Source organism: Gambusia affinis, linkage group LG05 (assembly GCF_019740435.1).
Source record: "Gambusia affinis linkage group LG05, SWU_Gaff_1.0, whole genome shotgun sequence".
Taxonomy (NCBI): domain Eukaryota; kingdom Metazoa; phylum Chordata; class Actinopteri; order Cyprinodontiformes; family Poeciliidae; genus Gambusia; species Gambusia affinis.
This window is the reverse complement of record NC_057872.1, coordinates 20,477,084-20,500,970: the sequence shown is the minus strand read 5'-3', so window position 1 is coordinate 20,500,970 and position 23,887 is coordinate 20,477,084. Positions and strand designations below refer to the sequence as shown.

The 23,887-nt window shown below is 37.0% G+C and overlaps 2 protein-coding genes across 2 annotated transcripts; one reads left to right on the top strand and one right to left on the bottom strand.

The window, feature by feature from the left end:
• The first annotated feature begins 193 nt into the window (after positions 1-193).
• On the top strand, positions 194-10,791 carry LOC122830586. The gene is made up of 13 exons (XM_044116024.1): positions 194-595; positions 2,027-2,392; positions 3,693-4,037; positions 5,708-6,073; positions 6,262-6,609; positions 6,835-7,188; positions 7,278-7,295; positions 8,060-8,123; positions 8,208-8,251; positions 9,404-9,554; positions 9,878-9,991; positions 10,190-10,257; positions 10,693-10,791. The coding sequence occupies exons 1-13, from the start codon at positions 203-205 to the stop codon at positions 10,714-10,716; spliced, it is 2,655 nt and encodes an 884-aa protein (XP_043971959.1). The 5' UTR covers positions 194-202; the 3' UTR covers positions 10,717-10,791.
• A 138-nt stretch (positions 10,792-10,929) lies between these two features.
• On the bottom strand, positions 10,930-23,777 carry LOC122830585 (NACHT, LRR and PYD domains-containing protein 12-like). The gene is made up of 19 exons (XM_044116023.1): positions 23,741-23,777; positions 23,031-23,296; positions 21,966-22,082; positions 21,201-21,284; positions 20,994-21,077; positions 20,544-20,627; positions 20,196-20,279; positions 19,542-19,619; positions 19,054-19,137; positions 18,792-18,855; positions 17,794-17,992; positions 16,893-16,989; positions 15,777-15,828; positions 15,366-15,588; positions 13,334-15,110; positions 13,073-13,246; positions 12,709-12,882; positions 12,555-12,601; positions 10,930-12,389 (listed from the first exon to the last, which is right to left on the bottom strand). Exons 3-19 carry the CDS (start codon positions 22,079-22,081, stop codon positions 11,854-11,856), a joined length of 3,957 nt encoding a protein of 1,318 aa, XP_043971958.1. The 5' UTR covers position 22,082; positions 23,031-23,296; positions 23,741-23,777; the 3' UTR covers positions 10,930-11,853.
• Positions 23,778-23,887: the final 110 nt, after the last annotated feature.

Sequence of the window (23,887 nt, the reverse complement as noted above, 5' to 3'; positions counted from 1 at the left end):
TACTTCAGAGGCCAGCATGACTGCCATTTAATTTTTTAGGATCATTTTGATGTATTTTATACTAGTGTCCCTAAATCATTGCTCATATTGTAAGAGAAAAAAAAGCATTACTGATTTTGTACTCCACCTCCTGGAAAGCGAGGACATGCCAGTGCAACCCACCCAAAAGCTTTACAGCAGTCCAAGACTTTGTTTGAGAACCATGATGCATTTCTTTTTGGGCTCTACCTGTTTGCTGCTGTTTCTGCAGCAGGCACAATCCAGGACAGATGGCAGGACAACCTGCAAGCCAGTAACAGCCAGCTTCTGTCAAGGTTTGGGATATACTTCTACTCCCTACCCAAGCGGGGCCCAAGGGTTCAGCCTGTACCAAGTTGGCAAGATGGTGGAGACCGCCTGCTCACCACATATCGCCACAGTCTTGTGTCGCGTTGTTGTACCTGAATGCGGTTCAGAAAATGAAAGCCAGAAGAAGCCATGCCGAGCACTCTGCGACAAGGTCAAGAGGGATTGTGAGTCTACTCTAAGAGCAAAGTGGTTGTTCTGGCCGTCAAGGCTCCGGTGTGACTCTTTACCCGTGTCTAACTGTGTGCAGGTTAGTTGATCAAGTTTTCACTTTAAGTTCATAGGAGGCACAAATGGAGTTTTCAAGATTAGTAACTTCTTTACCTTTTTTAACTTTGTGGTTCATGAAATGTGAGACATCACTTTATGCCAGGGGTCTTCCTCAGGAGTTGCTGTCCTAGCAACTTTTAGATGCATTGCTGTTCCTCATCTGAATTAGATTGATTATTGTCAGGGCTCTGCAGAACATGATGATATAATTAAGACATTTGACTCAGATGTGTTGAAAGGGGAACAAAGCCATCATTCATCATAGCTTTGATAAGTCTTCATAAAAAATATGGCAAATTATTCTTTAGGTAGAGACAAGTGTGGGTGGTATTATCATTGCATGACTGATTTGATTAAATCAATCATAATCTATCACCTGGAGATGTAAAGTTATTAGAATAGTGAGGTCATTAATACTATAAACCTTGCAACACTCACTACAAAAAAGAACAGATGACCTTTCCTGTTGAAGGCTGCAGCAGCTGCAGACAAATGTCTACCCAGATACCTCTGTAGGATAACCATTGGCCAGAAAGGTGAATTGAGAGATGCAGGGCATTAAATCTTCCAGCTCAGCAACACACCCACACCTCCAGTGCAGACCAAACCTAGAACCCAGTCATCCTGGTGGCCAGACATCCACCTATTGCGCCAGAGCAAGACTATCCAACCTGTTGGTCAAGCATCAGCCCCCATCATGTCTGGACCTCAGAGGGACCAAAGGAGGGAGGGCATACTGTTCTCCCACCTGGTGGCGTTGTCCCTACAGTCCACAACTGGCCCAACATATCCATGAGAAGCACAGAGGTCAACAGTCAAGAACTCACCACACTGATGTGGCCAGCTCCCTGAACAAGCAACATCACACCAACATCCCTACCCAACCCTTGCAAACTGCCATATATCCCAAGGCCATCCCCACATCACCAGTCCTTTGCAATCAGGCATGGGGGGAGAGAGGGGGGGGGAGGACTGTGCCACATGTCCAGCAGCCAGCCACTCCCATCATTGTCCCAGGTGCATGCATGGGCATTTGTTTTCATGTAAAATGTTGCTATGAATGTGGTTTTTGCATGGCTATGTCCAAACTCTTGATGCAATAAGGGTGTTGAAGATTTCACCGCTTGCTTCCTGGCACCTAATCTGAAGGTCATAATTTTTATAACTAAAAATGTTTGCACAAGATGGGGTCAAGAAAAGCAGTTAAGGAGTATTCCTTCCACCTATACACCCCACCCAGCAAAGTCCATCATCCCACACGCCAATACCCATTCCAAGCTCCTCAACTTGTTCCTAACTCCCCTTTGTCTAGAGTTTATTTTAGATATAATCCAAAAATTGATTTTTTTTTTTTTATCACAACCAACACTGCAATGCATTTTAAGATGATCATATTTTTTTGTTCTAACAGGGTGAAGACACTTCTGTGACTGAATCTCCCCCAGCAACATGTGAGGCAATCACTGTCCCTTTCTGCTTTGGCCTGCCTTACAACGAGACCATTCTGCCAAATAGACTAGGTCATGAAAGCCAAGCTGCAGTAGGCCTGGAAATACACCAGTTTGCACCCTTTGTGAAAGTGCAATGCTCTCCTCACCTGAAGCCATTCCTCTGCTCAGTCTACACACCAAAATGTGTCTCAGCAAAACCCCAGCCACCCTGCAGAACACTTTGTGAACAGGCACGGTCTGAATGTGCTCCATTGTTGAGTACATATAACTTTCAGTGGCCCAATTTCTTAAGGTGTGAATCTTTTACTACAGAATCGTGTGAAGAGGTGAGTTTGTTGCATTAATCATAACTAAAATATAGTTCAAAATTTAGTTGTGATTTTGATTGTTTGAACTTTCAGTTATTCAATTTTTTATTTTTGGGGGGTTGGACTTTCATTTATCAAATTATTTAACATGCTTCAAGTCAAACATGAAGTCAAACATCTTTAACAACAGCCTTTACTGTTAAAGATGTTTTCAATTGTGATCCTCCCACCTTACAGAAATCATGTCAACCTTAGATCATTGTTTTAAGCAAGGTTTCTACACAGTCTTGAAAAGTTTGCAAAAGTTTATAATGTTATCTTTTTACATTCTGGAAAAAAGAGAGAATCAAAAAATTTTTGGTTTTACAGAATTTATTTATTATTCTGAAATATTTATGTTCAAACCATGCAAATTCAGATCCATTATCGTTAAATTGATTTGACTTGACTATTGACCAGCTGGATTTTGTGGGGATCCATGAAATTATTTGATGATTCTTAGACTGGTTTTTATGACGATCTGGATGTTGCTTTAAAAACTGGCCAAAGAATTAAAACTTCTCTGTTCTCAAACCTTTACAATCACAATAAAAGGTATAAAAATTTACTATCTGTTCTTTAAATCACTTGTAGGTAGTGGAGGATTGTTTTGATCAGATTTTACAAACCTAATGGTTGTTGATTTTAAAGTAGAGTTGATTTTACTTGCCAGGACAGAATAAAAAATTTTCCCTTCACCAAAATGCTGAATTGGAGGCCAAAGTCAGCATCATGTTGTTTCATGATTTGTAGAAAATACAGGTAATTAAATCCAATTAGGAGATTTAGGTTTACGTTTGAAATTTGAACCTGAAAAAGGCATTTTGGGAAGACAATTGTGTAGAAACCTACCTTAAATAGATGATGTAATTTATTCCCTGTAAAAAATTCAGTAAATAACTTCTTCAGCTTTCTCGTGGCAGCTTTTAGCACTCTGGCTCTCACCACCCATTTTTTTTCTGCAGAGCGGTGACTCAGAAGCATCTCAATCACAACCAGATGTTGAGCGTTATTCACGGATTTTGGTCAGTGGGGTTGAAGTTTCCCAGAACCGACCACCTGCGATGAGACAGCTTTGTTTTTATTGCATGTTGAGCATCGTTTTGTTTCGTGACCTGTGGTCTTAAACAAGCACCTTGTTTGTAAAACCTCCATTGGTAGACTCTTTCTCCACCTCCCAATAAAAGCAGCAGACTGAGTTGAAGTTTTGGGATACGGGCTGTTGTCGAGAATCATGAAGCTTTTATTCTTAGTGGTTCTGTGTATTCATGTTTTTCAGCAAGTGCACTCTGGAAAAGATGACAGTTCAAGCTGCAAGCCGCTAACAACCACCTTTTGCCAAAGTGTGGGATACAAAACTACCCGTTATCCAAATGGAGTGCAGGGCTTCAGCGTCCATCAGATTGGCCAGATTGTGCAGACGGGCTGTTCCCCACATGTCAGTATCCTAATGTGTCGCGTCGTTGTGCCTGAATGTGGTTCAGGAGATGAAAGCCGAGTGAAACCATGCCGGGCTCTTTGTGAAAAGGTCAAGAAGGATTGTGAGCCCATCTTAAGAACTAAACGACTCTCTTGGCCAACAACGCTTCGGTGTGAAAGTCTCCCACTGACTAACTGTGTTCAGGTAAATATCAGAGATTTCTTAATAGTTCTATGCACATGAATATGCATTGAAAATGATTGCACTTCAGTCTTTCCTATTTATACTGTGGTGTTGTCCTGCTGGGTTGTGAGGCTTTGGCCCAGTTCCAAGTCTTTTGCAGCCTGTAAAAGATTTTCTACCCGGATTTCCCTGTATTTAATTCCATTCACAATCCTATCAACTCTGACCAGATTCTTTGTCCCATATGATGAAAGCATCCACACAGCATGATGCTGTGTGTCTAACCTTGGGGATGGTGTTTTTAGGGTGATCTGCAGTAGAAATTAGCATGCAGATCAAAAATCTCACATTTAGCCGCATCTCATCAGAGCACCCTCCTCCCCCATGTTTGCATACCTCAAATGGGATTTCTTTATTAAGCTTCTGAACTTCCACATCACAGAGCACCTTCTCTGCTTCTCCAGACTAGCAGCAACAGACTAATAATTAACAAACACCTGATGGAACTGCATATCTGTTGAGCTCCTATAGTACTCCTAAGATCAGTCATAAATGGCATGATGGAGGAGCATTGTTGTGATGATGTGCTGAAGGCGGAGTGTCAGAAGAGTAAGAGTTTCTTCAACAGAGATAGAGACCAATTTCAAGTTGCCAATTTGCAAAGTCAAATTCTTTTTAAGTTATGTTTCATATATACAACATTTTTATAACAACAGAAGGTAACATAGTTGCTTTATTGTGCTATAAAATAGCCCTATGTGCCTGGAAAATACATAATAACCTAATTTACTCCTGTTTATTTTTTGGAGGATGGCAGGTCATTATTGCAAAACTATGTAAACTTCCAGATGATGGACTGAACAAAGCTCTGTGAGATCTTCAAAGTGTAGAAATGTATTTTTTAGTCTAACTTACACTAATGATCTGTACACGCTCTCTGAGCCAAAGTACCAATAGCTGGCTTTAAACCAGCCCCATCTGGCAAGCCTGAGTGGGACCAGAGCTCTCAGCGTTCAAGGAAGTGAAGTGAGACCGGGCTCAAAGTGTGAATGAAAAAGCACTGGACCTGAGTTTGAAGGCAAGCCAGGCAGCCGGGCATAACGCATCTCTGAGGTTGCGTGCAAGTCACACAGATTGCCCCCTTTTTCAAACCTCTTTTCACAGGCAATCTGTTATGCATTTATCTCTTGAGCTGCAATATGTAGTTTGTAAACTTGTAGAAGGTAAAGTTGGATAAACCAAAATGGAACGTTTTGTATAAGGCTCTAAACACTACTTTTGACAAGAAACTCAGCGAATCACCCAGAAAATACAATTCCCCATTAGAATCTGCAAAAAGACAGTAGAGGGGGCAACATCATCCAACAGGAAAATTATCCAACGATACAGTCAGAGCTACAATGGAATTATTTAGCTCAATTCTTAATTGTAGAAAAGGTTAAGGTCCTTACCTAAATCAAATTTAAAAGTTGTGGCATCCTTTCATTGATACTCACAACCTGAACAATTTGCTTACTTTAAAATAAGAAGCAATCTAAACCTGTTTTCTGCTACAAAAATAAAAATAAAATGCAAAAACTGAGCAAAAAAAAAAAATGCCAATCACCAAGGATGGAGATGAGGGACTTGGAGGAATGGATGGATAGATGATTTATGATTTCTTCTTTTTTTTTTTTTTTTTTTGCTTCCAGGGTCCACCTGCCCCTGTTACCCAAGCCCCACCAGGAACATGTCAGCCAATCACAGTCCCTATTTGTGAAGATGTGTCTTATACAAACACTATTCTGCCCAACATTCTAGGCCACAAATCCCAACAAGAGGCAGGCCTGGCAATTAATCAGTTTCTCCCACTTATAAAGGTTGAATGCTCTCCTCACCTGAAGCCCTTCTTGTGCTCAGCCTACATACCTAAATGTGTGTTAGGAAGACCCCAGGCTCCCTGCAGGACCCTGTGTGAAAAGGCACGCTCAGGCTGTGGGAGACTGATGAGCACCTTTGGTTTACCATGGCCTGAATCCTTAAAGTGTGAGTCCTATACCACAGAGTCATGCGAAGAGGTAAGGTTCCCATTTCACTGTCATTACGATTTACAGACATCTTTACATTGGAAGATTTGTTCCTATGGAAATTATTTCATAAATAGGAAATTTATTCCTTTGCTTCCATTGAATCTACAAAAAAAGCATTGCTTACAATGAAATAATGAAAATTATCTTGATGTTGGTATATTTCTTTATTTTTCCAGTCTCCTATCGTTCATGGAACATGTCAGACCATGACTGCTCCTTTCTGCAAAGACATGTCTTATACAGAAGTATTTCTGCCCAACATGCTTGCCCACAAAACTCAGGACGAGGCAAATCTGGCGCTAGATCACTTTACGCCTCTTGTGCAGCTTGAATGCTCTGCTCATCTGAAGCCTTTCCTGTGCTCTGTCTACCTTCCCAAATGTGAGTCTGGGAAGGACCTGAGTCCCTGCAGGACGCTCTGTGAGAAGGCTCGATCCGGCTGTGAGCCACTGATGAACAGGTTTGGCTTAAACTGGCCTGAAAACCTGAAATGTGAAGCGTTTACCACAGAGTCATGTGAACAGGTATGCCAGCTGGTTTTCTACAAAATTTCAAATAGCCCATCCAAGATGGCCTATTTCAAATAAGATGGCCTACTTGAACTCTCTTAAACATGGAAATAAATACATACTGGTATTACTACAGGGCAGAACAACAGGAATATTTTTATCTAATATAAATGAAAAATGTTGCAGCTTATTGAAGCAGGAGTGCACGCAAAAAAACTCAACTTGTATTTTTATCTGCAGTATGGAATGAGAAGCAGTGACAGGATGTGTGAGGCCATCACCATACCCATGTGCCAGGGCCTGTCCTACAACCAGACCATCGTCCCTAATCTTCTAGGCCACACAAGTCAACGGGAGGCCGTCATGAAGATGTCTTTCTTCAGCTCTATTGTGCAGACTGTCTGCTCAGTGGACATACAGCTGTTTCTGTGCCGGGTGTACGCCCCGGAGTGTGTGGAGGGCCAAGTCCTGCGTCCCTGCAGGTCATTCTGTGAAAAAGCCAGAAGGAACTGTGAGGGTTTCATGAACAGTTTTGGAGTCTCCTGGCCAAATGAGCTGCAATGTCATGCATTCCCTGAGGAATCATGCATAGCTGTAAGAAATAAATACTAAATATTAAAAACGACTTAAAGGATGGATTTTTATATTTTGCATGTAAATTTTTATTTCTCTTTCTTCCTTAGGAAGAGAACACAAAGGAGGTAAGACCGCCTTGGTAGTTTTTAATAATCCTCTTTGTTACTTACTTGGATGTAAACTGTAAAAAAAAAAATGCTATTATAAATGTGGATTAAGAACACAGTTGTTTTGCTGTATCGACATTAACTTCCTAAGAGAAATAATGTTTGTATTTTAGATCAATGTCCTTATGAATGTAATTTGAACCATTTTGTCTGTGAAGAAACAAAAATACAGCATCTCTGGGCATTAATCTGTTTTTACCTGAGTTTGAGATTAAGTGTATTTATAACAAGGCAATATTTAGGAATATAATTTGTAGAGTTTTTTTTTTTAAAACACACAACTTCTATCAGGCAACATTTTTACAAGTACATCTCACTGTTTGGGCTTGAATTTATACCAGAAAAAGTTAAATTAAGTACCTTTTTTTTTGCCAACCTAAGCATAGTGAAAGTTTAAGCTAAAACACAAATAGCACAGAAGAATGTTTGACAGCCTTCGTTTCTGTTAGCTATGATCATTAATAAAAACATGACATTTAAAATGAAAATATTATATCAGACCACTAATAAACATTTTAATGCAGAAATGTTGGCTCAGTGAAGTCTATTTAATACAAGCTTTTAGGATGTTATTTTTAATAGGTACTTTTTAATCTAACAAATGAGCCTCATCAGACACATATTCTAATTGATTGAATATCTAAACAAACCCTTTTTTTATTATTATTTTTTTTTAATTATGACAGCATGTATTACTGTGTTCATTGTTTGTTTTCCTTCAGATGCTGAGAGACAAAGAGGTTCTTGCTAAGCTGAATAGTGGTGGCTACACAGTCCGCGGCGAATGTAAGTTTATATTCACAGTTTAACAACATTGCATAAACAGAATAGGAATATGTTACTAATGTTTCTCCCCATTGTTTAAAACAGCTCTTACTCTCAAGACTGCACACCTGCTGTTGGTACTGATGGATGTATCCTTTTGAATTATTTAAACATTTTTACTTTTTTTTTTTTTGCATAAATGTTTATTTTCTTTTGGTATTATTGGAGTCATACATCAAACTGATTGACAATGGTTAGAAGGATTGAGAGCAGTCATTGCTTTGTTCTGTCATTCTGGTGGCTGTGTTCCACCTCGGGAAAAAAGTAATGAGCGCCATCATGTGGGAGAGCTTAGAACTGCTGCTCCACTTCATCGAAAGGATTCAGCTGAATTGGATTTCTGATCAGAGGCCTGCTGAATGCCTCCCTTTGGTTGTTTTGTGAGGGTTATTCCACTTAGAGCAGATCCAGAACTCACTATAGGTACAATATCTTCCGTCTGGCCTTGGTGCGCCTTAGGATGTTCCAAAATGTGCTGGGTAGTGACTCTGTTGATAGGAATGTCAGGATTTCTGTCTTGGACCTCTTACTTGCAACCAATATTGGAGAAATGGCAGTAGGATAGGTGGGTAATATCACAGATTAAATTCAGTCATCTACCAAAAAGAATACTTCTTCATAGTATCGTTCTAGGTTTATTGGAAAAACTGATTATTTCCAGTTATCAAAAAACTTTGCAGATTGATTTTACATAGGATTTTTTTTCTCCCACAAACAGATTTATGTTAGGATGTAATTACCTTAAGTTCTCTTTTTGATGCCATTTGCAATTAAAAGGATGATACATTTGAAGCACCCATGTTTGGTCCTCTATAAAATTAAATGCAGAGACTTGTGAGTGTTTTAAGCTACTATATTCAAATCCACTGTAGTTTAGCTGTGATAGTTTCTCGAAGAGGGCAGAAGCTGAGGCAACGCTGCCAACAGTTAAATGTGTCCTTCTCCTGCTATTCACCTTTTACTTGGTATTACTATAGAAAGTACTTCCACATCAGGTCTTCTGTCTTTTTAGTGTATATGCTCTGTCTTCTCAAACCTCCAGTATGTCATGGCAGATGGCCTCTTCAGAACAGATTCTGTTTCTGCTAAAGATTGTGTTAAATCATTTTGTGTTTTTGTACTGACTAGACAAGCTAAGGTGACATAACCAGGAGAAAATCCATGTAAGACCCTCACCAAATGATCTTCATCACAGTCTTGAACATGACAAGTTTTTCCTGTTCTTTAACTGACACTTTCAGGCAGATAAAACTGGAGACCTGGATGTGGTAGAGTTTTTCAAACTGGAGCACTATGTGGCTGCAATCAGGAGAGAATATGTGGGAAACTATGAGAGCAGGGGTCCATCTGCTGTCACACAAACCCAAATGAAAAAGGTGGTTGCTTCCCATGGTATGTTATGTTTTTTATTAATAACACGTGAAAAAATTGCAGCAATAAATAAATAAATTCCTGACATTGGTGCAACACAGATATCAGGAATGGAAATATATTTCTAGCTGTGCTGTTACACCTCCAGTGTCAAATGTAACATTTTAATGTGAGCCTACTGGCATTTGTAATAAATGCCAGTAGGCTTTTATTGGCCATTTTTCTTTAAGTAAGTACCTACACAAATTAGGATTTTTTTTCCACAACAAACATCCACGTTTTTTGCATATTTTTCAAATTTGCAGTTGTTTTTATTTCACTAATTCCTGCTCTCTACCTTGCAGATTTCAATTTAGATGAGGCAACCTTCAGAGCACTTTGGCTTGAATACGGCTCCCATGGTGGAGTTAACTATGACAGTTATGTTGCAGCCCTGACAAAACTTAAAATCCTTAAAGGTACTTTCATAAAAACCTTTAAAATCTTCTCTGTTGCAACACTTGGTATTTTTTATGTTTTGGCTTTTGTATGCATGAAGGTGCTTCTGATGTTCGTCTTCCATCATTTTCTATGCAACAGTAGGGTACATGTCATTAACAATCAGTTTACACAGTGAAGATTATGAATTAATTTTTGATTGTTACTTCTTTTCTCAGATCGCTTCCAGGCTCATCTGCTGAATCTCTCATGTGACTGCAGGGTTGCAAGCTTCTCATTCAACCAGGTGAGTTTTTTCTTTCGTTTTTTTGTTTTGTTTTTTGTTTTGTTTTGTTTTGTTTTTTTGGAAAATCTCTGGATAGATTTTACCAACTAATATTTACAATCTTACAGATTTCAAATATGATGATTGGAGATCAGTCATTTCTTCATCAAAGTTATTTTTGATGAAGGATATTGATGAAGGAATCAATGTCCTAATTTAATTGGCTTAAATTAGCTTTTAAGTTAATTTAAGAAATTTGCGTTAAATCTATTTGCAAAAGATTTCAAATTGTGACATCTGCTGGTCTTTGCTGGGTATTACATTAATGTCATAAAACAACTAAGGGGAAAAAAAGGAATTTAATAAAGTTGCATTTTGCCTCCGTAGAGCTATTTTACAGAAACTCTCCATATTCAATTTGACATTATTTGTGTATTTATTTTGTTTCTCTTACAGTTCATGAAAGCTGCCATAATCTGAAGATCAGCAGAACTCATCAAACTTCATAGCACCTCAGTAGATTTGAAATAAAGCATGTAAAATATTGTATCGTAATTCCTGAAGTCGGCTAATAATTTATTAGTACTTCTATGGTCAGAACTCACATGTATGGGTTTAGTGATCTATTATTGAAAATAATTCATTTCTTCAAACCTGAAAAAATATCTTAGTACTTGACAAAAACATCCTACTTACTCTAGGATAAAAAAATGAGGAAGAAGTCTTCACTACTACACAGACTTTTTGATTATCAATAATAAAAGATTAAACGTACAAAGAAGAAACATCTGATTGCGGCAAAAATTCTGTTAGTATGCCTGCAGAAAATGTAAACTGATGTAGCTAAATAATAAAATACAATAATCTAAATTTTTTTATGGTTGGACACTGGAAGAATTTTGAATCAGAAGAAAAAATATTACATGGATATGTAGAAGTGTTTATTTCTTACATTGAAAGTTTTTTTTGTTTTACATTTATTACATACATTAAGTCTTGGGATCATCTTTAATCACTTGATTTGTTCTCTGCTTATTGAAAATCAAGTCATCGTTATTAGTCTGAAATCAACAGATTAACTTAACACTAGGCAGTTGTACTTAATCAAACCAAACATAAAGGTAAAAGGTACATCACAAAGATGAATCTGTAGTTCTGAACATAATCAGTTTTGTTTACTGTGTAACTTTCTTACTAGCAACTTGAAACTAAAACACATATCAGGACAAAAATCTAAATATTTACAATATTGTTGAAAGGTACAAAAGTGTAAAAAAGACAAAACTCCTGCCAAAAAAAGTTTGGGTTTTTTTTACAAAAACTTTTTATAGCTGGAGAAGAAAGAGAGTGCAGTGCTATATTTTTGTTATGCCAACCACTATCTATATGACCTGATTTGACCAGGACTACTTCCTGCTCTCAAATTTAACTCTGTCCACCAGGATTAATCAGACCTGCAAGGCCTTGCAGCTGTTGTTAGTACAAACAACAAGTTGAGAATCAATTAAGTTATGTCTCTTTAAAGTGTAGAGGATTTCAGAGCTGTTCACTTTGGCCACAGGACTGGCTGTAAAAGGCAATTCTCTCAAGTTTTCACATGCAGAATCTGTAACAAATTTACAAAATGTGGCTGAAAAACAAAGATGAACCCTTCGGCTCAGTGGTAATCCTGAAAGCTGGATACACCGGCTCTGTGAACTTGGCATGGAATGTATGAAGGTGGTTTATTTTTCCAGGCGACACTGCAAAGAATGACAAAATGCCACCAGGCCAGTCCAGGTAAACTCCTACTCTGTTTGACGGGGCTCCATAGATGGAAGCCATTTCATTTTTGTGCAGGCCAGAGTGACCATCATCAGAGCACAGCAAGCTCCAGGACTCGTCATTCTTCCCAAGTCTGCAGTCATCATTTTCTCCTTTTCTCTCGATTCTTCTGTATGTCACTGCAATGTCAACTCTTCCTCTCCACTCAACCTCCCAGTAACAGCGCCCAGTAAGACCGTCTGTACACAGCAGCTGTTCAAGGACATCAAACCTCTCTGGATGGTCAGGATAAGGCTGCTGCTCTCCTCCCACTGTCACTTTTCTATTGTTGTCTGACAGTATTAAGTTTTTATGAGTGCTGTTGGGGTCCAGCATGAGTTCACAGGCATCTGATGGAAGGAAAATATTTCATTATCTGCTCAATCTTTTAACAGTTCTTGATGCTTAGTAAGTACTTGTATGAAATGTTAAGTGAGCTCTTTTTGTTGATTTTCATTTGTTTATTTTTGCACAGGCATGAATGTTTTCTGTAAAGACGTTTCTTTCATACTTACACTTCCTCAGACCGGGTTTTAAGAACTGTGATCCACTTGGCTCAATCCTGAAACAAACCCCAGCAGTAACAATCAGAACATTTTATATTAATATAAAAGGACATGAATACTTCAAAGCAAATTATAATGCATGTAAGCTCAAATTTATTCATACGTGAGAGTCTGCAATGCCAGCTGTAAGTCCTTCTGTCCTGCAGAAAAATGCTTCACTCCACATTCTTCCAGATGGTTGTAGCTCAAATCCAACTTTTTCAAGTGGCTGGGGTTTAACTTCAAGGATGAAACCAGATCGGCACACCCTTCCTTTGTGATCAGACATCCCGAAAGGCTTTACATAAAAAAAGGCATGCAATCATTTTGAGTAGAAAAATACTTTTTAGAAGAATGACTTTGGTATTTAACATGGTTTGATGTGTTGTTGGTGTCTGTACTTACAGTTTTACTGTCTGTCTTATTTATACATATTGACTAACACTACATTTTGATTTGAAAAGTGTTTCTGTAAAATAAATACTGACCTGAGAGTTTCCAGTGTGCAGTGAGGACTACGCAGGCCTTCACACAGCAGCTTCACTCCTGAGTCTTTCAGGTCGTTGTTACTGACATCCAATTCCTTCAGCAATAAGCATTTGGACTGGAGACCAGAAGCTAAGCCACTACAGCACATGTCTGTCAGATTACAGCAACTCAACCTAAAATCACAATATTCACCAGGCAGTTAACATAATTCATTTGAGTATTTATATTGAATGTGAATGTGATGCTGTCCATAAACTTACACAGCCTTAGTGGAGTTGACAATCACTGTTAGCAGGCCAGTTAAAGCATTGTCGGATTCAAAGTATTTATTCAGGTAAAACTCGTCCAGCTTTTCCGTTGAAGACAAGATGATGTTGACCAGTGCTGCCCACTTGGCAGGTGGCAGTTTGTCCGCCGGCAGCCTCCCAGGTCTAAGAATCGCTTGGATCTCTTCTATTAGCGAACTGTCTTTCAGCTCGTTCAGGCAGTGAAATAGATTGTTGTTCTTCATAATGCAGACGTTCTCCCCAATCTTCTTCTTGATGTACTGTACGGTGTTCTGACTGGAGCTGCTTTCTGATCCCTTTACTGTAATGAGGCCTTGAAGGAAAGTTTGATTGGTTTCAAGTGAGAGACCCAGGAGGAAGCGAAGCAACAGGTCCAGATGTCCATTTGGACTCTGCACAGCTTTGTCTATAGCACACTGATGGAAATCCTCAAAGGTGGTCGGAGCTGTTTCCTCTCCTGACAGCAGATTGATTCCGGTGTTGATGAATGTCAGATGGACATGAAGAGCAGCCAGAAACTCCTGAATGCTCAAGTGGACAAAGCAGAAAACATTTTCATGGAACAGTCCTCTCTCCTCCTGAAAGATCTCTGTGAAAACCCCTGAATACACTGAGGCTGCTCTGACATCAATGCCGCACTCTGTCAGGTCAGATTCATAGAAGAACAGGTTGCCTTTCATTAACTGCTCAAAGGCCAGCTTCCCCAATGACTGAATTGTGTCCTTGGTCTCTGGAGTCCAAAAGGAATCAATGTCTGATCTTCCGTCATATTTGATATTTTTTACTTTGGACAGAACCACCAGGAAATAGACGTACATCTCTGTCAGGGACTTGGGCAAGTCTCTTTCCTGATTGGTTTTAATGGCATCCTCCAGAACAGTAGCAGTGATCCAGCAGAAGACAGGGATGTGGCACATTATGAAGATGCTTCTTGATGAGTTGATGTGAGAAATTACCCTTCTGCTTTCCTCTTCCTCTGTGAATCTCTTTCTGAAATACTCCTCCTTCTGAGGGTCATTGAATCCTCTGACTTCAGTCACCAGGTCAACAAACTCAAGAGGGATCTGATGGGCCGCTGCAGGTCGCGTTGTGATCCAGATGCAAGCAGAGGGAAGTAATCTCCCCTTGATAAGATTTGTCAGCATCACTTCTAATGATGTTGGCTCTGTAACATCTGTAAGGACCTCTTTGGTTTTCAGGTTCAGAGGAAGTCGACACTCATCCAGACCATCAAAGATGAACAAAACTTTGAACTCTTCAAAGGTGTGAATTCCTGCTTCTTTGATTTCAGGAAAGAAGAGATGAATAAGTTCAACCAAACTGAACTTTCCCCTCATCAACATATTTAGTTCTCTGAAGGAAAATGGAAAAATGAACTGGATGTGCTGGTAAATTTTTCCTTCAGCCCAGTCCAGTGCAAACTTTTTTGTCAAGACTGTTTTCCCAATGCCAGCCACTCCCTCTGTCATCACTGTTCTGATTGGTTTATCACTTCCTGTTGAGCGTTTGAAGATGTCTTCACATCTAATTGTTAATTCTGGCTTAGTTGGTCGCAAGAATGCCTGTTCGATCAGCTTCACTTCATGTTTACAGTTGACCTGAGCAGGTGTTCCTTTAGTGATATAAAGCTCGGTGTAGATCTGATTCAGAAGCGTTGGATATCCTGCCCTGTCCAGTCCTTCAAACACGTAACTAAACCTATTCTTCAGGTTAGATTTGAGTATATGCTGAGATAAGGTTATAACACTTTCTGAAAAACAAAAAGACAGCACGTTTTGTAATTTAGGAACATGTACATTTATGGATATGAACTGAAACACTTTTTTTTTTTGCATCAATAATATGACAAGAAAAGAAAAAAGATTTGTGATTTTGTGCTCTAAACTTGTTCTGGCTTTGTTGCATGGCTAATGTTAATCCCAATGTATTTCATGGGGATTCCATAGCTTTGCAATAAGAACACAGACAAACACATGTATAAGTATATGTATTACAATCATCTTACTGTTTAGCAGAGTGTGAGCAAGCTCCTCCTGCTTCATGTTCCTCATAAAATCCAGAGTGATTTTCAAAAAAGCCTTCTTGATGATTTCCTTTTCATTCTGGTCTTCATGGGGATCCATTTCCACCTCTTGACTCTCAGAGGATTTGGAGAAATCTTGACTTAAAATCTTACAGAATGTTTGCAGCTCATTCTTTGCAAAGTGTAAAATATCCTCTTCAAGAACCTGTGGAAACATATTTTAAAATTGAAATTATAAATTAGCATTTTAATAACTGTAATTGCAACACTTACTGGAGAAACACCTATAGAATACTTTTGCAATAACACCAACTTACTGAAACAAATAGGAATCAAACCAATATGTGATTAGAAAAGTAAACTGCTTGTGAGTGCAGCTACAGTCCAACTAACCTTGAGGTTTGTTTGATGAGTGATGAAGTCCTCTGACAGCTTCTGGTGAACTCTATGGAGAAATTATTTATTGGAATTATTGGATGTAATCAACCCAAATTAGCAAACAGTAATAAGGACAGACCTAACATTTGTAATGTTATTCCTGTATTTTAAAACATGAAAAATTACAAGAAACTTCATGTTTGATCACATAAATTTGTCACTTTTACTGGACATTCAGCTTGGAAAATGACAGTTTATAATTTCCTGGTTAGACATAAAAGAAATGAGGCATATATAGGATCAAATAAAGACACAAAGGGATTTGCTCCTACACCCTTTCAGTAAGTTATTAAAAGACTTAAGAGAAAAAGGAATAAAATAATTTCTTCGTAGGTTTAGAAATATTAACAAAGCCTCATGCAGTTCGCCTTAAAAATACTTTTCACTTTATTGACATAATATTAAAGTTAGACTGTAATCATGAAACAGTTCATCCGATGGACACATTTCATGCAAGCATGATGGTGGTTGTATCTGAGCTTTTAGGAGATTTAATATCTGACATTTTATGGGTTTCCTAGATGCCAGTTCATAAGAACCAGGTGAATAATAACTGGCCCATGGACAGGGTCTTTAAGGAGGCTGTGGTTTGACGTCACACTGACAGGCAGACATGACTGATGGTGACAAAATCCAGATAGAACTGTTTGTCTTCCAAATCTTTATAAAATTTAATCAGTAAAGAGATGAATGCGTCATGCTTGTATGTATTATCTTGGGGTTCTCTATGTTCTTCCCACAGTCTAAAAGCATGTATTTTGTTTAAATGAGTGTGCTACGCAAAATTTATCACCTGGAATTATCTAATGTGTTGCTTATAAATCATATAAGACCAGTTAAAAATATTATTTGGTGTCTATTTGGGCTTTAAAGTGTTCATATCTGTATTTATGGTTCCTTTTGCTGTTGTAAATAAGGGCGAAAAAACTTCATGATTGTGTCTCTGAACAAACTCTGAAAACATGACATAAAGCTGATCCAGATCTCAACTAATGTCCTTCTAGTCAAGCAAAAAGCAGTTACAACATTTGCTAAAAGCAAAAAAAATGAGCTTTAAAGTTCTCAGTTTACCTCTCAGATCTTGCCTGGATGTCAAGTTCTATAGAAAGTTCATCACTTCCAGGCAGGTGAGCTTGTTTCTTCACTGCACACTGATTCACAACAGCACCTTAGCAAAAGAAAAAAAAAATGCATACAGCATACCGGATGAACTGGTTTAAGCCATTACATCAAAGCAGCATTACATGATGTTTCGTAACCCTCCTTCTGCAGAATTAGCATCAAGATCCCCATGTTTCCAAAACTGACAGAGCACTTTTAGACTCCATTAACTGGGGAAATATGTACCAAAGTGAATAAAAGGATTATCAGGGAATATCAGCAGTTATTTCTCATGTTATCTTGGAAAAAGCTGTTTCCTTGATTTAGCCTCCTCCTGTAATTGAAAGTTTTCTTTGTTTCAAATACAGTTAATAGCTATTGATAATGATAAGGAAAACGGACAATTAAAATTATGTTGTGTTGTCTTTGTACATGTGTGTTCAAGGTGTAAAAATACATCAAAGCTTCCTTGTTAGTTCAAAGCAAAGAGGTTTGACAGGTTCAGTTCTCTTAAGGAAGGACTTCAGTTGAATGCACAACATAAACAGCAAAGAACAATTTTAACTCTTTACACTCCCATAGACAGACATTTAAAACCAGAAGCAGGGAAATGATGTTTGAAAGAGGCTTGGCTTGTTCCTGACTGACGGATAAGGTCTCAACATGTAACAGAAACTTATAACATGCTGTATTGTATTATATAAGAAAAGCTGGTAAAATGATTGTTGTTCATAAAATAATAAAGTTTAAGAATGATGCAGTAGTACTTTGCGTTAGCTACAGCCAATCAGGTTTGTGTTTTGATGAGCACATGTCTGGTCCAGTCTGTCTTTCAGGAGAAATGACCAGATGACAATTAAAAGTTTCTTACTGTTCAACAGAGAGGAATCCAACTCTCCTTGTTTCATTCTTTGTAGAAACCGCTGAGCAATGGCAAGAAAAGCTTCTTTGCTGCTCCTCTTCTCATCTGCACCCTCCTCCTGGCTCAAACATTGTTCTTTGTGATCTTGTTGCTTTTGGAAGTTCTTCAGCTCATTCTTTATAAAAACAACAATGCTCTCCTCGAGGATCTGTGATAGAACAGTTTACAATGACACCTTCAAATCATGAAAATTAGAAACTCAGCTACATTTCTTAATTTACTAAAGATTAGTCTATAAACATCACAATCTAAAGAATATAACTTTCTCACTTTAATTATCCGTTTTCCTTTTCAATAGCTGATTAATTAACCCTTTTGATTAAATATTTTATCAAGTAAATTAACTAACATTACATAATAATTTTCTAGTCTTTACAGAAAGCTCACAGCACTTCCACACCAGAGCCACATTAACTCAACCACACTCACATTGAGCACCCTGTTAGACCCCAATGTGAAGACATGTACTGTATGTGTTAAACGCCTTGCCTGGAGTAACACTGAAGCTCGAATCAAACAGTTTTATGATTGCAGTTATTTTTCTCAATGAACAACAGTGAAGGAAAAACACAAACTACAATATGCGTGGGAATTAGTAGAAATAACTTTGCATTCTTTGTTTCATCAGAGCTAATTTAGTGGCCATGCTAAACATCTGCAGGGTGTTTTCAACTAATAAATATAGACTTGTAAAAATAACACGAATAAAATAAATAGTTTATATTAAATATTTTACCTTGTCCTAACTTATTTTAAGTCATGTTTTAACTATGAGTTCTTTTATACGAGACCCAACTACATGTAAAATAAAACTGCAACTTTGTTCTGAACTGTTCAAATTTGGTCCTTAAATCTTAGAATCTTTGTGTAAAGAAAGTTTATGTTAGAAATGACAGACAGACGACCACATACGGTAGTTAGAGGTGGACCTCAACATGATTACAAACCTTAAATATTGGAACCAGATTTTGTTTAGGAACGGTAAAATGCTCTGTTGTTTCCTGGTAGCTTCTGTGGAGAAGACAATTAATACCCATGGATGAATAAACCACACAAACAATGTACAAGAGAGATATAAATAAAAAAAATCAGCATGTTTTCTTGAGGTGTGCTGAGATCTTAAATGGTAACTTAGTGCCATTATTTTCTTGTAAAGGGCCTACAGAATACTTTTCATAAATTGGTTTAGTATTAAATTGATAAACTTACTGTTTAAACTCAAGAGGATAATCCCGAGATTTGTCACTTTTTAATGATTCACAGCTTGGAGAGGGACATCGTCCTTTGTCAGAGCTGCAAGACAACAAAGAAAAGGTTCAATTTAAACAATGAAATGTGAAGCTCAGTGCCTTTAATAAAAATGATTAGAGCTAGTTTCTTCACAGAAACTTAGGTAAAAATATTGGAGATTCCATTAACAGAAAAAATAAATAAATGACAAAATTGGAGAATTTAATAGATACATTAAAGTTATTTTGGTCGAATAATAATAATAATAATAATAATAATAATAATAATAATAATAATAATAATAATAATAATAATAATAATAATAATAATAATAATAATAATAATAATATTGAATCAACTGAACTTATTTAAAAGGGTTCAGACAGACAGATACTTGTCTTGTAAAGTGTCAAGAGTTGACTTATGTGGGCTTCACAAATCTGGTAAATATTAATAGATAAACTTACTGTTTGAACTCAAGAGGATAATCCCTAGATTTGTCACTTATTATGGATTCACAGCTTAGAGAGGGACCTCTTGGAGTCCTTGAGAAAAAAAAAATTCAAAAAACAACATTTAAATTACCGGGAAGTGGAGCAAAATCCCTAAAAGAAGACATTGGAGCCAGTTTCTATTTGCAACAAGTCAATCAGGGAAATTAAATTCTTAAACCAAACTTATAAAAACAACACAAATTAATATGTATTTCCTTGGCAACAATAGAAGTAAGAGGTGAAATAACCAAAAATATAAGTAAGAATATAAGTAAGAAATCCATGTAAATCATGCTTTGTTTTTTGTTGGATCACAAAGCATACAGAAACACATGATGGAGTGAAACTAATTGAAAAATTCGAAAAGACTTACACAACACAGAGAATAGTGAAGGAACCAAGTTGACAGCAGTAGTTAACAGACAGGGTAACAAAAATGAAAACTGGAGTATCCAGTAACGAACTAAGAGAACCAATGAGTTTATAAACTGAGGCAGAGGTGGGAATGACAAAGTAACCAGAAGAACTAATCCGAGGCGAAGGGGACCCACTGAGGCAGAATGCCGATAGATGGAAATCATAGGTTAGAAAATTGCAACGCAATTGTAAATTCAATAGATAACTTACTGTTTGAACTCGAGAGGATAATCTCTAGATTTGTCACTTTTCATAGATTCACAACTGGGAGAGGGACATCTTCCCTGAGCAGACCTAGAAAAAATACAAAAGAGAAACATTTTGTGGAATTCAGTGCCTCTTAGTAAAAGTAAAATAAATAAATAATGAACTTTTTATTTGATCATTGTATTTAGATATTTTTACTGTATAGATTGAATACAATCTACATAATGGTGAAATTTGATTATAGAAACTAAAGGTGATATTGTTTATTTGTATTGAGAACTATATAATTTACCATAGAGAAGATTTATGTATGCTTTATACTCTGCCTTAATATTCAGTTGATGAACTCACTTTTTGAACTCAAGAGGATAATCCCTGGATTTGTCACTTTTCATGGATTCACAGCTCGGGGACGAACACCTTCCCTGATTAGAGCTGAGAAGAAAATTCAAAAAACAAGCTAAGACAAAGGCATATGAAGCTTAGAGCAGAGCTAGTGTGTATATATATACATTTCTCAGTCTGGCAAAAAGAATAAAAAAAGATTGACCTGTCAAATAAAGGGGTAAAAAAACAAAATTAGACATTTTAATTGAGATATATTTATATATATATATTCAATAAATGGATTTGATAGATTCAGTTGTAATAAATGTAATTTAATTGTAGAAAGTAGATTGATCTGAATTTTATGGATGTAAATTTACTATGTTTTTCTTATAAGTTGTCTAAAATTTCTGCGTTTTAGATTTCTACATTATAAATAAACTTAATAGGTTAATATTCAACAGATAAACTCACTTTTTGAACTCAAGAGGATAATCCCTGGATTTGTCACTTTTCATGGATTCACAGCTCGGGGACGAACATCTTCCCTGATTAGAGCTGAGAAGAAAATTTAAAAAACAAGCTAAGACAAAGGCATATGAAATTGTCTAAAATTTCCACGTTTTAGATTTCTACAATATAAATAAACTTAATAGGTTAATATTCAATGGATAAACTCACTTTTTGAACTCAAGAGGATAATCTCTGGATTTTTCACTGTTTACTGACTCACAGCCTGGAGAGGGACAACTTCTCTGGTCAGACCTGGAAAAACAAATTAGAGAAAAGGTTGTCAGGCAAAAACCTTAAGAGTTTGAAGCTAAAGCATAGCAAGGAAAACATAAAACAAACTTGAATTTTGAAATTCAGTTTGTTTAGGGCATCAGTACTGTAATGGATTTAAAGGTGCACAAACATCATGGTTTGACCACAGTAAGACTGGACATTCAGTTAGATATGTCTTATCAATAAACAATAACCAGGTGTAACCAGTAACTGTATGGATGGATTATACAACAGTGAAAACAATTCAAAGTGGTCAGTGCTGTTGTTTTGAATAAATAAGTTTAAATCTCTTTGATATTTAGATTATTCAGAGTACCAGATGTACTTGAATGCGTCATAAAAGTGCAGCTTTTTGGAAATCTCCTCCAATCAGAGGGCCTGGTTATTACAGTTCTAGTGGACTATTGTGTCCTCTGATATGTTCTGCAGTATTTTGAACTGGTTGAATGCTACACTAAGTTGGATTTTTCTTCAGTACTGGTGATGTTTACGTTCGTTTTGACATGGTGAGTAATTCAGTTCAGTGTGGAGCGGGTTAAACAAGTGAAAGATCATTTATATTTCCCTTGGAAAAGAAACAAAATATAAAATCTATATTTCTTGGCAGCCTTGTATCCTTTACCATTAAGGATAAATAAAAGTTTTCATTATTCGTCTTACCTCTCATGTTTGTTCTTCTTGATATAGTCCTCAGTCAAGCCATCGGTCACAGATAAACATTTCTTTCTTTTTTCTTGAGACAAGCTCATGGTTGGATCATCTTCACCAACATTCATCCTAAAAGTAGAATCGCTTGGATTATTACACAGAAACCTTTGGCTTTCTCTCTGTCAGGCTCAGCATACCTTGCCTTTCTTGTTTCTCTTGTCTATTTATAGCCATAAAAAGAGACTTTCACATATCTACATGAAGCATTGGTTATTTCCACCTCTACTTTTACTTGTTTAAAATGACACTAAATCAAATCAAAGCCAAAATTCACCACTATAAAAATATTGTACGACTGGTATAAATGAATCTATTTTTAAACCAGACTATTTTATTTTCAAAAGATTTATGAAAGCATAATATATTCCTGCAGCATTATACATAGTTATACAAGACTGTTGAACCTTATAGATGGTTATATTTAATAGTGAGTCAGATTAAATATATTTAGTCAAGGTATTATCTAAGGTAGCATGGTGGTTTCACTACAGAAAAAAAACCAGAGTGAGACATTAATGAGCTCACAATTAGTCACATGATGTTCAGACTACAGGCTGAACTGCAGCAGATGGAAGACCAGCTCAAACATTTAGATTGTTTTGCTGTCACCTACTGAGGCCAATTTAAATCACAGGTTAATCGACTATAACTGAAAATTGGTAAATCACTGTCCTCACGTTGTTACTGTTTGTTGATCATACAGTCAGCCATGTTCTGTCATAAACATATCTGATATTTTCATATTCACTCATGTTATACCTTTGTTTGTCAATCTCTATCAAATATGGCATAGCCTAACAGTGTGATTTTTTTTAATCATAATTTAGAAGTCAGTATCTTGCACAGTAAAACTGAAAACAGGGTTTTCAGAGTTTTCAGAGTCACAAAACTAATCACAATCAGTCATGATGCAGCAATTATAGTCTTTGTTGTATGTTTGGAGTTTGGAAACCCTTGATCTTATTTCGTAGGCAATTTAAAAAACCAGACAATATAATAAATAAACTAAGTGCTTACTTTATCTGTTTCCATGAGAATCACCTCAGACCAACCAAGAGTGCAAGCGAAAATCTGTCACAGACTCACTGGTTTCAACAGGTTCCTTTAAACGGGTAGAACAGCTCTGTGTTGAAAGGTGAGTTGGTAGTTCTTCACTTTTCTATCTAGAAAACACCTTCTCAGTTTCTCAAGACACAGAAATTCTCTGTCTTGTCCATATAATCCAAGGAACTGGCCCACATAGATCTTTTCTGAGTTAAACGTAGAGCGTCTCGGTTAGACGACTGTGAAGAAAAACAATGGTGACTTTTTTGTCTCTTCAAAGCATTTCCTCATTCATCAGACAAGGAATTTCTGACCAAGAAGAGTCAACAGTAGTTACTGCAAGTTCGAAACCAGTGAGCTAGTCGAACCTGTTTCCCATAAAATTCCCTCATCAGTTTTTTTTTTTAGAACCAAAGCATGCCTACAAGCACACTTTGTACTTGAGTTTAACTTTAAAATAGTATGCTTTTAAAATACTTTTTTTAACAACAATTTTTTTTTTGTTATGTTACTTAAAAGTAAATCAACCAATTTGGTTAGGAGAAAAATTTCCTTGTGCAAGAATTTTGAAATAAAATATAAGCGAATTAAGATAGAACTGGTATATTTAATATTTTATGTTCTTTTAATGTTGATTGAATTAGTTTGCTTAACATTTTTTCTACAAAATATTAAAGGTTTACCTTTGGTTTGCATAAATGGGCAAGAGAACATCTATCTATCGATTGATCGATAGAGGTAGGTATTGTCATGTTCCGTGTTTTTCTGTGTGTTTATTTCGAGTTTCCTGTGTCTCTGACTCTGAATTAGTTCCCAGGTGTCTCGTTCCC

What these genes read in the sequence shown, in the direction of transcription:
- LOC122830586 (XM_044116024.1), top strand. Translation starts at nt 203, where the DNA reads ATGATGCATTTCTTTTTGGGCTCTACCTGTTTGCTGCTGTTTCTGCAG. An exon ending in CCACAGAGTCATGTGAACAG is followed by an intron (nt 6,610 to 6,834) that starts GTATGCCAGCTG and finishes TTTTATCTGCAG; the next exon opens with TATGGAATGAGAAGCAGTGA. An exon ending in AAAGGTGGTTGCTTCCCATG is followed by an intron (nt 9,555 to 9,877) that starts GTATGTTATGTT and finishes TCTACCTTGCAG; the next exon opens with ATTTCAATTTAGATGAGGCA.
- LOC122830585 (XM_044116023.1), bottom strand. Translation starts at nt 22,081, where the DNA reads ATGAATGTTGGTGAAGATGATCCAACCATGAGCTTGTCTCAAGAAAAA. An exon ending in TATCCTCTTGAGTTCAAAAA is followed by an intron (nt 20,280 to 20,543) that starts GTGAGTTCATCA and finishes TATTTTTTCTAG; the next exon opens with GTCTGCTCAGGGAAGATGTC. An exon ending in GTCAACTCCACTAAGGCTGT is followed by an intron (nt 13,247 to 13,333) that starts GTAAGTTTATGG and finishes TTGTGATTTTAG; the next exon opens with GTTGAGTTGCTGTAATCTGA.